Source organism: Rhinolophus ferrumequinum, chromosome 15, assembly GCF_004115265.2.
Source record: "Rhinolophus ferrumequinum isolate MPI-CBG mRhiFer1 chromosome 15, mRhiFer1_v1.p, whole genome shotgun sequence".
In the NCBI taxonomy this organism is placed as follows: domain Eukaryota; kingdom Metazoa; phylum Chordata; class Mammalia; order Chiroptera; family Rhinolophidae; genus Rhinolophus; species Rhinolophus ferrumequinum.
Genome location: NC_046298.1, coordinates 4,990,088 through 5,009,616, shown reverse-complemented (window position 1 = coordinate 5,009,616; position 19,529 = coordinate 4,990,088). Strand labels below are relative to the sequence as shown.

At 40.8% G+C, this 19,529-nt stretch overlaps 1 protein-coding gene across 3 annotated transcripts in view; it reads left to right on the top strand.

Annotated features, from left to right (window-relative positions):
- The first annotated feature begins 1,497 nt into the window (after positions 1-1,497).
- Positions 1,498-19,529, top strand: part of BRD7 (bromodomain containing 7) — a 36,100-nt gene continuing 18,068 nt past the window's right edge. Inside the window, exons 1-5 of one of the 3 annotated variants that reach the window (XM_033127208.1) lie at positions 1,498-1,754; positions 2,189-2,397; positions 14,499-14,628; positions 14,942-14,999; positions 16,984-17,128. In XM_033127208.1, coding sequence (XP_032983099.1) covers positions 1,706-1,754; positions 2,189-2,397; positions 14,499-14,628; positions 14,942-14,999; positions 16,984-17,128 — 591 coding nt within the window. In that variant the 5' untranslated portion in view covers positions 1,498-1,705. The remainder of the gene's footprint in view (positions 1,755-2,188; positions 2,398-14,498; positions 14,629-14,941; positions 15,000-16,983; positions 17,129-19,529) is intronic. The other 2 variants (XM_033127210.1, XM_033127209.1) reach the window with 2 other exon arrangements.

Sequence of the window (19,529 nt, the reverse complement as noted above, 5' to 3'; positions counted from 1 at the left end):
CGCTGAGCCCAGCTCCGGGCCTTGGCTGAAAACTGCCCTCCGTTTCCTGCACATGGGCCTGTCCAACATGGCAACTTACGTCATCAAAGCATGCGAGTCAAGAAGGCCACAGAGGTGGCTAGCAAGACAGAGGTCACAATCTTATGTAACCAAATCACAGAAGTGACATCTTGTCACCTTTGCCATCTTCTGTTGGTTAGAAGCAAGTCTCTAGGCCAGCCCGCACTCAGTTGGAGGACACGAATGCCAGGAGGCGGGAATCTTTAGGGGTCATTTTAGAGTCTGCCTAACACAGCACAGTCCAGTTCAACTAGCATTTTCTGGTGCCTTTTATGTGCCAGGCACTGTCCTGGAGCTGGGAATAAAAAATTAGATGAGTTAGAGTTTCTATATCCCAGACACGTTTTTCTGAGGTGTTTTCTGCTTCAAGCTCTTACTCATTTTTCACAGCTGTGAACACTTTAGGACCTAGGTAGAATCTCTGTTGAGGGGAGGAGGGAAATTACGCTATAGTGTGAATGTTAACCAAACTCTTTTCCTCCATCCCAGGGGGGTCAGAGGGAAGAGAGTGAGGGAGCTCTGAGGGGTATTTGCATAGTCGTGGTCTCTGTGCTGGGTGCTGTGGATACCATGGGAACGAGACCGGCCCTGGGGGAGGACACTGGATAATGGGGAGCAGACAGGTACACTCAGGGGTTCAGCCTGGAGTGAGGCATGCCACAGTGGAGGCCAGACCCATGGGGGAGTTGGCATGGCAGTTCTCCTTAAAGCATAGAGTTATCATAGCCAACAGCTGCAAAGGGGAAGCCCAGCTTTACCCTATACTTGGAGGCCTGGACATATCAGCACATAAGAATGTGGTTTTTTGTTTGTTTGTTTTTTCAACATTAGAATCCCTTACTTACCAATATGCTGGGTTTGCTGGATCTGGCATCTAGTACAGGCTCAATAAATATTGGTAAAGGGAGGACAGAAGCAAGGGAAAGTGGCATGGAAGGGAGGAGTCAGGAAAAGAGGAAGGGTGATGAAAAGAAAAGAAAAAAGGAAGAAAGGAGGAGGGTGCTAAGAGGAGGAGGGAGGGAAGAAGGGAAGACAGGGGAGGAAATGAGGGGAGAAGAGGGAAAGAGAGAGAAAGGGGGAAGGAAGAGAGGAAAGAAAAAGCGGGTAAAGAGACAGGAAGAAAAAGAGAGGGAGAGAAAGAGACAAGTCACAGGCAGAGACGGAGAAGGGAGGGAGGGAGAAAGACAGAAGGAAGTACAGAAGAGGGGAGAAGAGAGATAGACAGAGAGAGGAGGGAGAGCGATAGGAAAACAGCGGAGATTCAGAGCGGTGGCCCGCGCTCCGGCCCTGGCCCTGGCCCCGCCCCCGGCTCGGCCTCTGCCCCGGCCCGCAGGCTGCAGCGCCACCTCCAGCCGCCAGGGGCCGCCACGTGCAGCTAGCCGCACCCTGCGCGCGCGGCGGGCCCTCTCTCCCGCCTCGGTGCCCGCGGCTCGCTGACCCGTCGCCGCTCTCGGGCGCCGGCCGGGGGTCTCGCGGCGTCTTCTCGTGAGGGGCCTCGCGCCGCCCGGCGCACGCCGCCCCACTGCCTCGCGGCGCGGGGTCTCGCGGGCCCCGCTCCCGCCCTCCGCTCGCCTGGCCCGGACCGGAAGCGGCGCCGCACGGCCTGGGCCTGGCGCGGGGGGCGGGCACCGGGGCCCGATCGGACATGGGCAAGAAGCACAAGAAGCACAAGTCGGACAAACACCTCTACGAGGGTGAGGAGTGGGCCGCGGTGGGGGCGGCGAGCCCGCGGCCACTCTGTGGGCTTTTCGCGCCTTCCACACCACCCTCGATCGCCCCAGGCGGACCTGCGGCCGCGCTTCCCACGGGCAGGCCCGGGCCCGCGAAAGGGGCGCGGCCCGCCCCGGGCGGCGCAGAGCCCCGGGCGGGGGCGGCGTTGGAACTCGGGACCCCTGGCCCCGGGTGGGTCTCGTCGGGGAGTTGTGAGGCGGCCCCTAGAGGCCCGGGAGCGTTCGGGGCGCCCACTTGGCGAGTGTCCGTCATTCAACAGGTGCTTCGTGGGGCGCCCAGTGCGTGCCCCGCGCCGCCTGGGGCGGTCTCCCCGTCCCTCGGCCCAGCGGTCACTCCGCGTTGTGGATCCTGCCCGGAGAGCCCCTCTTTTAACCGAGCCTCTTTCCTTTTTTTGAAGAGTACGTAGAGAAGCCCCTGAAGCTGGTCCTCAAAGTGGGAGGGAACGAAGTCACCGAGCTCTCCACCGGCAGCTCGGGGCACGACTCGAGCCTCTTCGAAGACAAAAACGATCATGACAAGCACAGGGACAGAAAGCGGAAAAAGAGAAAGAAAGGCGAGAAGCAGGTTCCCGGGGAAGAAAAGGGGAGAAAACGGAGACGAGTGAAGGTAAAGGTGGTTGCATTGCGTGGCTTTGCTGGTGACACCACTCCCCGGAGTGCTCGCCTGTGACGTCCGACTTGTGTTGAGGAGCAGGGCTGAATAGATAAACATGAATCGCCTATGAGTTTCAGCAGCTCTTTATTTAATCATGTTCTTAGTTGTCCTCACACATCTGATGAGTGAGCAGTTGGGCCTGATTGTCCAATGCTTCAAAGACAGCTTTTGCTCTCCCGGAAAAGGAAAAGTCACGGTCGAGAAAGCCTCAGTGTCCGAGGTTTGTCAAAAATACTCATTTCAAAAGTGAACGGAATCCACTGAGGTTCACATTTTATTCTGGAATAAATACTATCATGCCAAATATATAACGAGCAACTTCCATCTTTTAAAACAAAGTTTGAGTCTATTGGAGACAAAATTTGATCAGAGACCTTTAAGGGATAGGAAACCAGTAATAAAAATAAGCATTTTCTTAACCATTGGCAGTTAATAGACAAAAAATAAGTAGCTGCCATCTTAGTTTGCAAACTGCGCAAAATAGTAATAAAAATTAACTTGACTCCCAGTAATGATCACATATGTACCTGGAATTACCCTAGACTTCTCCTCCATGTCTCAATTTGAACCTGTCACTAAGCGACTTACTAAATCAATTACTGTATCTTGAAGCTAGATTTCTGTAGGTTAGTTTTGTAATTATATACACAACAGAAGTGTTCTAGTCCACGTGATTGAACACACTGGTAAGTCATTAAATCTTAGAGATTCTCCTTTTGGAATTTCTTAAACCTATGCCTTTCTGCTCCAGTTTTTACTGCCTTTGGCTAGAATGTGACCGTTTTTTATTAGGTTCGTGCAAAAGTAATTGCGGTTTAACCTTTTAAACCGCAATTATTTTTGCACCAACCTAATAAAAAGTTCTAGTGGTACAGAAGTGAACAACATGGAGGGGAAAAGGTGGTCCTCACCCCAGACCCTCATACAGTCTCTCTCCAGAAGTAACTAGTTTTTGGGTTTTTTGTTCTTTGTTGTTGTTTTTTTATTGTTAGCAAAGTAATTGGTGAACATAGTTTTAAAAAGTCAAGAGTACTACAAGGCTTGTAATACATAAGCAGTCTCCTGCTCCGTCTTGGAGTTTTACTTCCCAAACTTTTTAGTTTTCTCTGGATATTTATTTCTGAATGTTGGTTCATATTGCTGTTTACTGCTTTATCAATTTACATCTTTTATTGACATCATATTACGGAAGATGAGAGTTTACATTAGCATTCTTATACTGTTCCACACCCCTAGTTTCCCTTCCTCCATTCTCCCAGTATAGATACATCACAGTTCTTGGTTAAATCAATATTCGATGTTTATGTTTAATTATTCACTGAAGACAAATATATACAAATACAGATCTGATCCTGACTAATTGGCTAATTGCTTTCATTTGTTTGGTGTTGTGTACCAATTCTTTCCAAACTAACAGGTTTGTAAAATCCATTTGACTCTCCTTTGCCCGCTTCCTCTTAGTTTTACTACCTTGTTCTGGTGGAGTCTTAACTCTGGGGACTTCATTAGAAAGCATTTGTAGGAGGTAGATTTTTGTTAAGTTCTACATGTTGAAAACCTTTATTCTCTCATCATAGAGTTCTTATATAGATTGATGGTTTGACTCGGCATGGAATTCCAGATTGGAAACTTTTCTCATAAAATCTTGAAATCATTGCCCTATTATCTTCTGGTTTCCAGATTTGCTGTTAAGAAGTCTGTTGCTGTTGATGCTTAGTCCTTTGTATATGACCCGTATTTGCTCTCTTGAAATTTTTAGAATCTTGCCTTTTATCTTCCATACTTTGTTTCACAATCAATAATCTTGCTTTCAGCTCTGATCTGTTTGCTTTGAAGTGTTTCTGTGATAATTTTCCTCTCTCTGTTTTTTTCTCTTCTTTCTGGAATCCCTGTCATTTAGATGTTGGACTCTTGGACTGATCATCTTAATTTTCTTATGTTTCCTCTCTCTGTTTTTTTTGTGAGTGTGTGTTCTTCCTTCAAGGAGAATTCTAAACTTTATCTTCTGGCTGCTGTTGAATTTCATTTCAGATCTTGTATTTTGAATTTCCAAGAATTCTTTCTTGTTCTCTTGTCCTTGTTTTAATAGCATCTTGCTCTTACAGGCAGTATCTTTTTTTATTTCTCTAAGGATCTTAATTGATGGGTTTTGCTTTTTTCTTTCTTTTTTGAAGTTTTCTTTTGCTCCCTGCATTGTCACTATTACCCCTCAAGTTCTTCAGTTTATTTATTTGGTCTCCTCCTCTTATGTTAAAAGCATCCTTCAGTTATCTTTGAGACTTTGTAGTTTGTTTGTACTTAAATGTGCAGCACAGAAAGGCTGATTAAATGCTTTGTGCCTAGACAGTTTGTCAGCTGATGAACTTCATTGTAGAGGCACTGAACAGAGACCCGATCATTTGGATGGGGATCCCCCACTTGTCTGTACCCTTCAGGATCCTTTCTCTGGGCTCTTCAGTTTCTCCAGAGGAAATCCCTCCTGGGAGAAGGATTTTTACCTGGTGCTGGTATTTCGGGAGCCAAAGAGGGGAAGGAGGATAGAAGTCGTACCGCCCAGTGCTCTGCTTTCAGTCCAGCACGTGTCCCCAGTTCTGACTGGGCTCCAGGCCTGGAGATTCTGGTTACTTATGTTCCCAAGTTCTGAGCTTTTTCAGATTTTTGGGATTTGAACTTTCCTCATAGGTGTCTCCCTCTGCATGCAGGAGGTAGCTTGCTTCCTCTGATCTGCAAACCCCTTCACTGGCCTTTCATCTCCTAAGTGTGTTGACATTTCACCCACTGTGTCTCTTCTGTATACTTTGTTCCCACCATCATCTCGTGTAACTGGAGCTGAGGTAACCCCTTTTAACCACTTCTTGTTTTAGATCTGGCAGTTATACCATAACTCCAGCTGATATATTATTCTTCATTTCTTTTATCAATCACGTCATTCTTATTAAGTACATAGTATTCAGTTATATTGATGTGCCATATTTTATTTTATATAGTAATACGTTTAAATGTTACAACTAATGCTGCAGTGAGCCTCATTGTGCAATCTTTGTATACCCCTATAAGGATACCTTCAGGGTAGGTTCTTGGAAGTCTCCCTTTTGTTGACCACTCTGCCCTTTCTTGACTCTGGCTCTAAATATCTTTAGGGACCATTATATTTTGATTCCATTGCAAATTAAGATGCTTTTGCATCCACAGTCTCATTCAGACATAACACTCTGCATGGTAGGACAGGTAAGTGGGTGGTTTCTGTTTTATAAATGATGAAGTGGAAACTCATAGAATTGAAGTGAATTTGTTCAAGGTCTCACTTCCCAGGAACTTGGGGCTAGAGATCGTGGGACATTTCCTAATTCCCTGGGGTGTCGTTGGTTCTGTAGAGGCTGTTTGGGTCATCCCATTTTTCCAGGCCAGAATAATAAGATAAGCCCTGTAATTTTTCAAAGGTGTCTTAGTTAAGTGACTTTCTTCTTTTGAGTAGGAAATCTCTGATTATATGAGTTTAAAAAGCCCCAACAGATAGGATCAATAGTATTTCTCCGTGTAGAGCAGTGCCATTTAATACCAACCAGAACACTGAGAGCACAGCATGCCTTGGTTTTAATCAGACCTTATCTAGACACCACCCCTGTGAAAGTACGTTGGCTTTTTTTTTTTTCCCTTAAATATTTGAATGCTGAGCAATTGGTAGAGAATTTGCATGCTGGTATAACTCTTATAACATTATGCTTTCCTAAAGATACAGGCTTAAATGTTTTCAAGTTACTTATTCCCACATTATAGAAAAAGTAAAATAACTGCTCATGAAAAAAATGCTCATACCACTTGTAATAGTAATACGTATAAACACAAGAGGACAATTAAGTAAAACTAAGGTTCAAGAGGTACAGTTCTGTGGGCCATTACATTGATAAAGTGGTGATTTATAAAAATTGCAGAAGTGTTTATAAAACCATTTGAGGTGAAATAACAATTTTATACACACACTCCGTGCCAAAAAAATGTATACACATTTTAAGAAAGGAAAAAGCTGTATTAAAATTGTAATACTCAATATATACCGATAACAAAAGATGAATACAAGTCGTGTGTATACGTTTTTTTTTTTGGCACCCCGGTATATACACACATACCCATTATTATTACTGTAAACTACATACACATTTTACAAGTGACTGGTACTTATTAAGCGCACACTACATGCTAGGTTCTGTGCTTAATGTGATCTCAGTTTACTCCTCACCAGAATCCTATCAGAATGGTACAGTATTATCTCTTTTGAAAAATTGTGGTAAAATATACATAGCATACAATGTATCATCTTAACCATTTTTGAGTGTCCAATTCAGTAGTGTTAAGTATATTCACACTGTTGTACAACCAATTTCCAGAACTTTTTCATACCCATTCAACAACTCCCCGTTGCCCCCTACCCCCGCAACCCCTGGTAACCACCATTCTACTTTCTGTCTCTATGAGTTTGACCACTCCAGGTACCTCATCTAGGTGGAATCAGACAGTATTTGTCTTTTTGTGATTGGCTTGTTCCACTTAGCATAATGTCCTCAACGTTTGTCCGTGTTATGGCGTGTGTTAGAATTGTCTTCCTTTTTGAGGCTGAAAAACATTCCATTGTATGTATGTACCATAATGTTTTTTTCAATTTATCCATCAGTGAACATTTGGTTTGGTCCTACCTTTTTGCTATTATAAATAATTGCTGCTGTGAACATGAGTGTACAAGGATCTCTTCAAGACCCTGCTTTCAATTCTTTGGGATATACACCCAGAAATGGAATTGCTGGATCCTATTATCTTCTCTTTTATAAATGAGAAAACTAAGGTTCAGAGAAGTTAACTTACTTACACAGTCAGTGCCAGAACAAGAACTCAAATCCTGCCCTTAGAGATCCTTAGTTTAAAGAGTTGTTAAAGCAGACAGCTACCTCCATGCCTTCACAGTACTTGGAGGAATAAAATCAGTGCCCCAACAGGCACAATTCTAGTTCTGATGCTCCCGAGATTCCCTGGAGCTGGGGGGAAATCAGAACACTTTGCTCAGGAAGTAGCATTTGAGCTGGTCTCTAGAAATTGGAATAGAATGATGTCACACTACATGTTCAGCCAACATGGGGTCAGCTATATACTCTGAGCTATTGTAGTGGTGTTTTTTTCACGTTGTACAATTAAACGTAAAGGATCATGTATAAAGCCACGAGTAAAGTAGTTTTATGGGCTACTTAGGTATTTTCAAAGGTCATCTGACAACCGAGTTTTCATTTATATTCTGACTTGCGACGCTGATCCCTGAACAGAGTGCTGCACTCCTGCAGAGACTTGGAGGTGAGGCTCCTCACTCACCCAGTGGAGAATTAAGGACAGGAGCATGACGATGGGCAAATGTGAGGGTATGTAGAGGGGACATGAAGTAGCTTTCTTTGTAAGCACAGAATACCGAAGCGAAGCGGAGTGTAGGATAAGATCTGAAAGGCGTCTGCAATGTCAGAGTAGGGTGTTTGAACTTGACTGTGTAGGCCGTAGGGAGTCAGACTTTCTGAGTGGAAGGTGACAGTTGAGTCTTGGTGATGTTAATCTGTTAACAGCACCCAGCTAGCTGATGGTGAAGGGGACGAAGACTGAGTATAAGGAGACCTACCGAGAAGGCTTTTCATCGAAATAGGTCAGATGAAAGGTCCCAGTTCCCTTTCTGGAACTTAGACCTGTTCTTCTGAAGAGCATAACCCTAATCCAAAATCTGTCTTAACCACTTTGCAAGTCAGCTTCAGGCTTAGCTGCTCAAAGAAGTTAGGTTATTCCCATTACTCGGGCTGTTACCAGAATAAAGTGTGAGTTACTTAAAAAATTGTTTTAAATCATAACCTTTAACATATATAGGCTATTATTTATAAAGCTGAGGTTAAGTAAAACTTTTAATGAAAATGTAAAATTATTATTCATATACAATAAATTCTAATAAGCACTATGCTAGGTCCCGAGGGGATACATACTCATAAAAGCTAACATTTGAGTGTTTATGTGCCAAGCACTGTTCTAAATTCTTTACGTTTACTATTTTAATCTTTACAAGTAGCTCTATGGGGTAGGTACTATTAGTACGTCATTTTAGTGCTGAGTTAACTGAGGCATAGAGGATGATAAGCTTATAACTAGAGAGGAGAAGTAAATGACTGATTATTAAGCAAAGTGGGAATTCTGTCAAAACGCGAGGCGTTGACTTGTTTGCTATGACATCAGCCACACCCAGGATCTCAGGGCTGCTGTGGCTTATCTGGGTTGACAGAAAATCCTCCCCTTCGTTCCCACTCTGCTGTCCCCTCCCGAGGTGGCCCTGTTAATCACAGACCCTCCGGGAGGCTTAAGGACTTGGACCTGGGGCGTGAGAGTAGTGTGGCTCCTCGGACTGAAGGCCTGTTTATTTGTTATTTATTCAACAGATATTTACCAGATACCTATTATATGTCAGACTATACTAGGCTCACAGGATGAAGAGAAATGAATAAAATACGGTTCTTGACCTACAGGAGCTCAGAGAGGTGGGGAATGAGATGAGAAAGGAGAACTAAATTTCATGGCCTGGTGAACTCTAAATAGAGGTATGATTAAAGGTTCTGGGCGTCCCGAGGAAAGTCTCGTGTTCTGCCTTGGGGGGCTGGGGAAAGCCTCCTAGAGGTAACAGCTAAACTGCGGTAGATGCTGTTTTCAACCTACGGCTGAATGTGAGGGGTAGCTTCAAAGGAATAAAACTGATCTCTTCAATTGAATTCTAAAATCACCTGTTAGAGGGAAGTTCTGAAATTGTTTTGCACACTGGAAGCATTATTTGAAAAAATACAGAGGATGACAAAAAAAATGTATACACATTTTAAGAAAGGAAAACTGTATTAAAATTGTAATACTCAATATATACCGATGAATACAAATGATGACTACAAGTCACGTTTGACTTCTGCAATTACAAGAGGTGCTCAAAGTGGTTACCATTAGCGTCCAGACACTTCTGATTATGGCAAACTACTACTTGAACAACGTTGACCAAAGTGTCCACTTGTGTACATTTTTTTGGCACTCCCAGTATGTATTTTCAAATGTATGTATAATGTTTTTCAAATACATATGTATAAAATCTCCAAGAGTAGCCAATCCAAAGAGCAGTACTTATCACTAAACACTTCAGATGGTAATTCACACACTTTCACATTCCTGTTTCATACCATCTCCTGTAGAGCTTGGGGGTACAGAGCTGAATAAGACATGGGCCCCTGCCCACAGGGAACTCCAGAGAAAGCAGCAAATGTGTTATAGTGCGATAACTGTTATAATATTAATATGGCAAAGATTTGCTTCAAAAGTGTTGCTCACAAATTAATAATAACTTGCCATTGAGTCACGGATAAATTAGAATCTTGTCTGAACTAAGTACAGTGTGTTTGTAGTTATGGAAATAGCCGCTTTTCCTCTCTCCTGCCTCAGACCTTGGTGCACACGAGTATTTCCTCTGCCTGGAGTGCTGCTCCCGTCCCCCCCCTGCAACCTGACTAAATTCTCTCTCCTTGGGATCCCAGCTCAGATATTCCTTCCTCTAGAAGCCTTCCCACGCTTCAGTCTAAATTAGATTCACCCAGCAGCTCTCTCTCCTTGAAGTCTGTTTGGTTTTCTTAAATAAATTGTGTAATGTTTGTGTCTGTTGTTACACTGTCAGCTTCCTAAGGGCAGGGCTGTGTGTGTGTGTGTGTGTGTGTGTGTGTGTGTGTGTGAGATCCACTGCGTACCTGAACAGTAGGGCCTCAGTCGTTTACCGAATGGATGCAGGAATGAATGAGTGCTCACCATGGTGTGAGGCACTGCACTAAAATTTCTCATACACTGCTTATTTAATCCTCAAAACAATGTTGTGCCTATTTTAAAGATGAGAAAATTAGTCTTTCCCACATTACAGTTTATCCATGGTCTCATAGCTATAAGTGGCAAATCCAGAATTTGAGCCCACTTTATAAACTATAAACCCTTCTTCCTTGGCTACCCGAAGTTAAATGGCTCTAGTATTTTTGTTTAATTTTCTATATGGAATTAGCAAAAGACAGTAACTGTTAACAAGAGCTACAAGAGCTGTGGTAACTTTTGGTTTTACATATCTGTGTTACTTTCGTGACATTCACAGTAGGATTCTGTAGTACATTCTGAATCATAAAAGAAATTAGAAAAGTAGAATCAGAATTTTGGAGAGACCAGAGCCTCTTGTTTTATAGGTGAAACTGAGACTAAAACAGTCGGGTAACTTGTTCAAGGTCACAGTCCGGTAACTAGAAGCCAGGGCTCTGAATTCCTGGCCTGCAATCATGTGTTCCAGCATCTCTGTTCAGTTTAGGGCAGTTTCCAAGCACAGGTTTTTATATTCTTGTTCTCTTTTGGACTCCAGCCCAGAAGGCTATATTCTCTTGCCATACTAAATAGTAAAGTGGTTACTGTAGACCAGGCTAACAAGAGAAAGTTATAGGTAGGGGTCATTCAGACACATTATACCTTCCTTTGGTACTTTTTCGGCTTTTCTATTTTATGACTTCATTTCACCATCTCATTGACTCTGTTACGTAAATAAAATCAACAGTTAAATCTCTGTCTTGCAGATGATAAAAGAGGCCTGGTGAGAGTAAATGAGTTGCCCAAGAAAATCACAGAACATGTTAAAGATGAAGCTGGAACTAGAACCTGAGCCTCTAGACCATGGGTCAGCAAACTGTGGCCAGCACCACCTGATTTTGTAAATAAAGTTTTATTGGAACACAAACACACCCACTCATTTACTACGCATTATCTATGGCTGTTATCACACTACAACAGCAAAGGTTAGTAGTTATGCCAGACCTTCTGGACCACAAAGCCTAAATATATGCTACTATCTGGCCATTTACAAAACAAGTTTGCTGACCCCTCCTCTAGGCTCCTGGCGCTATGGCCCTAGCTCTTTTGACCTAGGAGAGTGCTTCTTGCTTTTCAAGCTGCCCTCTACAACTTCCATTTAACTGGAAGGGATCAATGTCTCCAGGGTCTTTTTCAATAACAGATGTTCTAAACCTGCCAACCTGCAAAAGATTAATGCCAGTTTTTCTGGGCAAAAGATACAAAACTTTTCAAAGTCAAAAATTACTGCTCCCAAATATGTCCTGAGGGCATAAAAAAACAGACACCAATCAACTTAATGGTAACAGATCAAATGCACAATGGGTACAGTTTAGAACATTATTCTCTGGAGCTTTTCAACCAGTCCTATATTCTGTAGTAGGTGCTTGGACCTGAGAGTAGAGTGATGAAGCTCAGTGTCCTCAAAGTGTGATCCCTGCGCCAGCAGCACCCAGTGGCCTGGAAAGCGCTCGGTGATGCTCGTTCACAGGTTCTACCCTAGACCTGCGGATCTGTAATTCTGAGGACTGGGCCTAGACACTAGGGTTTTAACAGGACCTTCTGGTGGTTCTGAGGCCGCTGAACCTTGACAGCCGTAATGGGAGCCAGAGTCTGCATTTCTAGCAGACTTTTCCAGATGCTGCTGGTGCTGGCGGTCTGGGGAGCACACTTTGAGAACCACTGCTCTAGATACTAGAACAAGAGATCAGGACATAGGCCAACAGACGAGTTTTACGAGTTGATAAGATCCTATTGAGAATCTTGATTCTCAAGAGTTTACGAGTAAAATGGACATTTAAAGAGATTAGAGCATAGACACAGGTGAAGCCTGTGTATCCTTCCAGAATCCTCTTCCTCTCCCTTCCTCTAAAGAACTGTTATCGCGAGTTTGGTGTGCATCTCATGCAACCTTGTTTTTTATAATTTTACCACTTCTGCGCACATCTATAAATAAATACACTTACATTTTCAAACTTTCCATCATAGATCTTATAGCAAATAATTCTCAATTTTTTCTCTAGAAATTGTTTCTGAATGCCGTACATGTGAAAATACCACATAACTTTAGCTTATTTATTTTACCTGCTATGTAAATAAGCCATAATCTATTAATCCATTTTCCTTTTAGTAGGCATTGGATTGTTCCTGATTTTTTACTACCGTGTTTCCCTGAAAATAAGACCGGGTCTTATACTGTATTTCCCCCAAAATAAGACTGGATCTTATATTAAGTTTTGCTCCAAAAGATGCATTAGGGCATATTTTCAGGGGATATCTTATTTTTTCATGTACAATAGTCTACATTTATTCCAATACAGTCATGTCATCTTCTTCTGGACCATCGTCGTAACATATTAAGTTCATCCGTCTGGCTGATGATCTTAAGTGGGGCTTATTTTCAGGGTCGGTCTTATATTCAGGGAAACATGGTATTTCAGAGTACTGCAGTAAATATTCTTGTACATGCCTTCTTGTATACAGTTGACCCTTGAACAACACAGGAGTTAGGGGCGCCGACCCCCCTCACAGTCAGGAATCCACATGTAACATTTCACTCCCCAGAAACTGAAGTTGTCCCTGGTCTCCACGCAAAACTGGTTCCCGGGCCCCTGTGGATACCCAAATCCAAGGATGCTCAAGTCCCCTATAGAAAATGGCCTAGATCAGTGCATAGTCGGCCCTCTCCATCCGTGGACTCCCAATTGCGAATCAAAAACAGTACAGGTATTGAAAAAAATCTGCATAAGTGGACCTACACAGCTCAGCCCTGGTGTTCAGGGGTTAACTGCACTGTGTGAAAAGCTTCTCCAGGGTGTGTGCCCGGGCATAGAACGCCCAAAAGCGGCATGATGACATGCGCTGCTTACTAAATACTGTTCATTGTTCTGCTAATGGTTTTAACTATTTAGCCGCCCGTCTATGAGAGATGAGCGCCCCATTTCTCTACATTTTCATCAAAACGGGGCATTTTCAGATATTTTAATTTTTGCCAATCACATCTCTGTGAAATACGTTCTATTTTTTAAATTTATAATTCCTAAAGTTCTAGGGAACTTAAGCCAATTTTTGTGTTTCTTAACTGAAACATTTCAGATTTCTTCTGGGAATTACTTGTGATAACCTTTACCCATTTTCTGTTGGGTTATTTGCCTTTTTACATGAATTTGTAGATGTTCTTTATTTAATCTTTGCTAATACTTTATGAGTTATCTGTGTTTCAAGTGCCGTATCTCAGTCGATAGCTAGTCTTCTAGCTTTGTTTATGGGTAAGAAAATCCCTACTCTTGTGTCATAAGGATTCTTTTATCTGAAGTTTGAAAGCTTTGCTTTGTACATTTAAGTCTTTAATGTAGCTGGCATTTACTTTTGTGCGTGGTCTGAGGTAGAGAACTAATTTCATTTTCTTTTCCCATTTATATAACTAGTCCCATCACTAACCTTTGGTCACTGATTTATAATGATGCCACCTCTGTGACATAGCAAGACTTGCACATGTGTGGGTCCATTTCTGGCTCTGTAATCTGTTCTCGGTCTGTTTGTCTCCCCCTATGTCAGACCCAGTGCCTTAATTACTGTCACTTTACACAAATACTTTATATCTGATAAGACACATCTTGTGACCTTTCTCAAAACTGTTCTCAGTGTTCTTGATGATTTGCTCTTCAAGATAAATTATACGATTGGCTTGTCAAATTCCATGAAAAAGCCCATCTTACAGTTTGGATTGGCATTACATTTTATTTATAGATTAGTTTGGAGAGAATTGACTGTTTTCAATTCATGAGCATGGTATATTTCCTTTATTCAGGTCTTCCACAGTAGACTTTCAGTAACATTTCATAAATTTTCCCAGAAGGTACTGGGCATCTTTTCTTAGATTTAGATTTATTCCTAAGTATGTTAGTTTGCTTTTATGAATAGTAGTATTCTAACTGGTTATGTCTGTCATACCTTTAAAGCACACCCCCCCCCCAATAACATGTTATTCTCTCCCTTTCCAGTAGATGGTAGTAAAATACATTGAGATTTCATTATTAACAATCTCTTTTGGTGTCTTACTTTTTTCCACTGAATTTAAAATGATTTATTTCAAAGGTATTCTGAAATATTTCTAAGTTTTTTCCCTTTGTTCCATATAGGAGGATAAAAAGAAGCGAGATCGGGACCGTGTGGAGAATGACGCAGAGAAAGACCTCCAGTGCCAGGCTCCTGTAAGATTAGACTTGCCTCCTGAGAAGCCTCTCGCAAGCTCTTTAGCCAAACAAGAAGGTTCGAATAATTGAATTAATTGTCCTGAATGAGGAGGCTGAAATTATTTTAAGAGTCAAAGCCAGGGAAACTTGGGTTTTTAACTTTTAAGTTAAAGTTTAAAAACTGATTTCTCTCACTCTGTAAGAACTGTAAATTAGCTTCAGTTTTGAATTCATATTCTCATACTTTAACCCATTTGAAAGATAAGTGGAATTCTGTATGAGATACTTAAGGATAGATAGGAGATAAGTCATAGAAAGAAAATAAGCCAAACAATACACTCTAGAATCTTCCTTTTTAAAACACTCTTTTCCTTTCTTCTTTTCTATAGAAGTAGAACAGACACCCCTTCAAGAAGCTTTGAATCAACTGATGAGACAATTGCAGAGGTAAATGTTTTTTCCAATATTTTTGTTCCATGGAAATTGAAATGAGAAATACAAGATCCAACCACTTCTCTATTTTTGATTATTTAAAGCCACATTTTTGTGGCCTAAATCCAAATGTACTTGATTTTAAAGTGAATGATAAATATTTTGCCTGGCAGTAAAGTACTTCAAGAGGCTGACTTTTAGATGTTCTTGTTTGGTTTGTTTTAACTGGCAACTTGAAGAGTGTTACATAATACTCTTTTAATAGCAAATTTCTTTTTAAAGTAACTTCTGATGTTAAAGCTTTAAACCAGGAATAAACAATAGAGATATTTCTACTTTGCTAATAGATAAAAATACCTTTTTATATTTGTGCAGTGCTTATCATGCTATGAAAATTCAACAATTATTAAGTCTGGGAGAAGAGACAAAAATCTATAAATAGGATTCGTGACCTTCGTAAATGCAGAAATTTGTTCTAAAAATTTGAATATCTAGATTAGACCAGTGTTAAGTTCTTAAAAGGGAAAATAATAACACAATCTTTATTAAGACATTTATTTTGATACCTTTTACTCAGAATTTGAATTTTCAGCTCAAAGACATTTACGTTCTTTGCAGAGGATTCGTGGACGTAGGGCATGCATTCTAATAAGTGAACTTTCTTCTCTCTGTGTTACACTTACACATCAACCCCAGACACATCATAAATAATTTAAGATAAGTCCTCTAGTGCTATCTGCATTCAGCACATATTCATCTTTGCAGTTAAAATCAGAAGTTAGTGCCTCTCCCTTTGTGGCTTTAAAGAGCAGTTGAGAAAATTACATCTCAAGTCTTTACACGTCAATAAATAATTCATTACTTCTCCCAAAGGAGTGGACAGGTAAGTATTGGACATTCCAACTCAATTAAAATGGTAGAGTGTTCTGGCTGTCTTTTTATTTCTGGTAACATAAGACCGAAATGTAGGTTAAAGATGTCACCCTAAAAGAAATCTGCTTGACAGGGTCTTAGTCCAAGGATGTCCACGTTGCTCAGATCATTTTGGGAATTAGAACCCAGAGGCACATTTTTTTTTTTTGAATAGCCACAGTGATTGGATGCTGCTTCATCGTTGAGGCTCAGTGCTAATTCTGATGAAGAAGGTAACTGATCAAGCTTAGTACTACCAAGTGGGACTGTATATTAGAGTGGTTAATTTTAGGGGGTGTGGATGATTTGAAGAGGTCCTCCAGAGATGATTCGTGGTGTTAGTCACAGTAACTGCTATGGATGGCACACGCGTGGATGGCTAAGTTCCAGACTGCATAGTTTTCTTACTCTCATTCTGTAGTCTCACTGCTTAGGCATCTTGCGGGAAGAATACAGGCAGGTTCACATCAACCTGAGTTCAGATTCCAACTCTGTCTTTTATCAGACCCAGAACCAATGATTTGACCTCTGAACCTTAGTATCCTCATCTCCTAAGTGAGGATACCACCACTTTGATGGCTTTTGTGAGAACTCGCTATAAAATAACGTCCACTGGGCCTGGGCCTGACACATGGTAAATACATTTTAAAAGTTGCTGCTGTTATTATATTTTAAGCCATTGTTCATTGTGATTATTTAGAGTAAGAAAACTTTGGTATGCCCAATTTCCAGAGGAAAAAAAAAATCAGTCTGATGACTTAATTATATAGAAGAGTGGTATTCAACCTTGTCGGTACAGGAAATACCAACGTCAGATGCTCAAATTCCAGTACCAATACTCAACCCTAGGAATACCAATGCCTGGATCCACCCTCCCTCCCCAAGAGATGCTGATGTTGTGGGTCTAGAGTAAGCCTCCTTATTAGTAAATCGTTATTGGTCCTTCAAATTATGCCTTCAATTTTCAGTGAAAAGCATGTTAGCGTACTACAAATTCTTTCTACATCTAAAGGGTTTCCTCTGCTGCTCCTAGACCAGTAGATTTGTTTGTAGTAGAAATAAAATTGCCTTTTTCATATCTTCACAGAAAAGACCCAAGTGCTTTCTTTTCATTTCCTGTGACTGATTTTATTGCTCCTGGCTACTCCATGATCATTAAACACCCAATGGATTTTAGTACCATGAAAGAAAAGATCAAGAACAATGACTACCAGTCCATAGAAGAACTAAAGGTAACTATAGTTATTTATGTTGTGATTGGACAAATAAGAGCTATGATACAAAGTAACATCTTTTTTATTCATTTGAGAGTCAAACTCTTGGATCCTATATATATAAAATCTTGGCAGAAATCTGCATGTGTGGTATTCAGAATCTTTCCAATTGAGCTTTTGTTTTGCAAATAATTAACTTTAAAATCTTTGTGTTTTTTTGTCTCAGAAAACGTTTTTGAGCTTGGAGATAAACAAAACCAGATGAAATAAGTCATCTGCTATCTTTTATTATTTTTTGGGTTTTAGTAAAATTTTGAGTCTCATGTGTTCTAATATATATTTTCTCAACCTTTAAAATGAAAAGATACTTGATTTTTAATTTCAGATCAATACAGGTAAAACTGATATTTTAATGACAATGAATTAATGTAGTTTCTTTTTCTAGACAAGGTGTGTGTATCTTCTAAAATAGAAAATTGGCTTGTCCAGAAATAATTAACAGAAGTTTAATTACATTTTCTAGTTTGATGAAAATCAGTGGCTGTATTTGTTGAGCCTATTTCCTTCAGCTTGAAGAAGGAAATTAAAAACTTACAAGAACCTACAAGCCACCAAAATGATGTAGATGCCTAATGTTATAGTCAAAGTTTTTTCCATTTTTAAAGTCTTGTTATATGTTGATTTCAGAGGTGATACTTTTCATTTTAATCGTCCACAGAAAAGGAACCACGTGTTTTTTTAAATTTGCTGTGTAGCAAACCACCACAAACTTAACTGGTTTAGATAATACTGATTTTACCTTTATTTTTTTGGGCATGAATGTCGTAGTGTTCACCTGACCTAAGCGCTGGACCCTAATCAGTTACAAATAGAAAGTAAGACAGTAAACATTATCTTTACTTGGTCTGTTTTTTAATCCACGTCAATCAGCTAAGATTTATGAATAACAATAGCAATTAATTCTATCTTTACTATCAATTTGAATATATAGATAATATTCTGCTTACTCTGAAAACATTCTCATGTATTCAGAGAAATGGAAACTTTTCATCTGGTGAAAATTAAGCTAGAGTTGTTTATTTCAGCATATTTCTGACATTATTGCTTAATGGAAAAAGTCTTAACTTTTGTTGTTGTTGTTTTGGTGACAGTTTTCCTCTGATCTTTCTCTTATGACGACAGGGGAGAGTAGAAATGTGACCCCTAAGTGTTTTAGAGCAAATGGTTCAAATTTATCGTAATTCAAATGAACAAGTATTTTTAAGTCTTTTGTGTTTTCTACATTATTACACATTTTCAATAAGCAAAGTAATACTATTAGCTTCTCCAGCTCATTAGGCTGTTCAGGTTTTTTTTCATTATGAGAAAAGTATGCACAAAGATCATTCCGCTTTGCACATGACCAAGTGCCATTACACACAAGTACAATAAAGCCTAGCACGTGACAGACAAGATCCATGGGATCTACAAATTGCCCTAAGAGACCAGACCATGATCAGTGGAATAATCCAGTCTTCTCTTGCCAGTTATAGGCCCAATGGTCACTTAGTATGAGTAATAATCATATTGTGTCTCCCTCACTTGCCTGTCCTTCCCCCAAATACATATTTAATAGTTCTTAACGAAATGGAAGCTTTTCAGAATATCTATACCAAGGGACTTAACCTGGAGCCCTTCGGGAGCCATGCATGAGCCCTTGGGACCAGGAACCTGCTAAAATGATATGAAAAATTTTGTGTTCAGCTGTGTGTGTGCACGCGTGCGTGTGCAATGAGTGAGTCCATAGCTTTCATCACATTCTTAAACATCCAGGACCTCGCAGAATCCTAACTGATGAGAGACTTGGCCAGGGCCTAGGGATCCTCAAGTACTTCATCCACTTTAAATTTAACACCCGATTTAGGGTGACCCTGAATCCGTCTTCTCAGTTGCTTTTAAATAATGCTCAGTCAGCCTGTTGTCAGTCCATGTAAGTGTTCTCAGCTGTCATCACTAATTATTAAATAGTGGGGTATGAATGTTTTTAGAAGAGTATGGGAGGTACGGATTCTTTTTGTTTGGTTTTTATCATTTTAACTTAATAAGGCCTTGGTATAATCAGTCTCACATTTATACAATGTAAAAATTACTTAACCATGAAAATATGCAGTGGGATTGCTGTAATGCAGGGACTTAGCTCCCGCTCCCTGTAGGTGAACACAGAATATGGTGAGGCCAAAAAGTAACAACGGAACCATGGATAGGGAGTTCATACCACTATATTCTCACTGGCGGCTGGGCGAGACACAGGAAGTAGGATCCACACCATCTGCAATCCACGCTTGCTAACTGCGCTTGCCAACGTAGCTACGGCAGTTATATACAAAATAATAGTGGCTAATGGCCAACTGGTTACAGCTGAGGGCCACCTAATAATCCA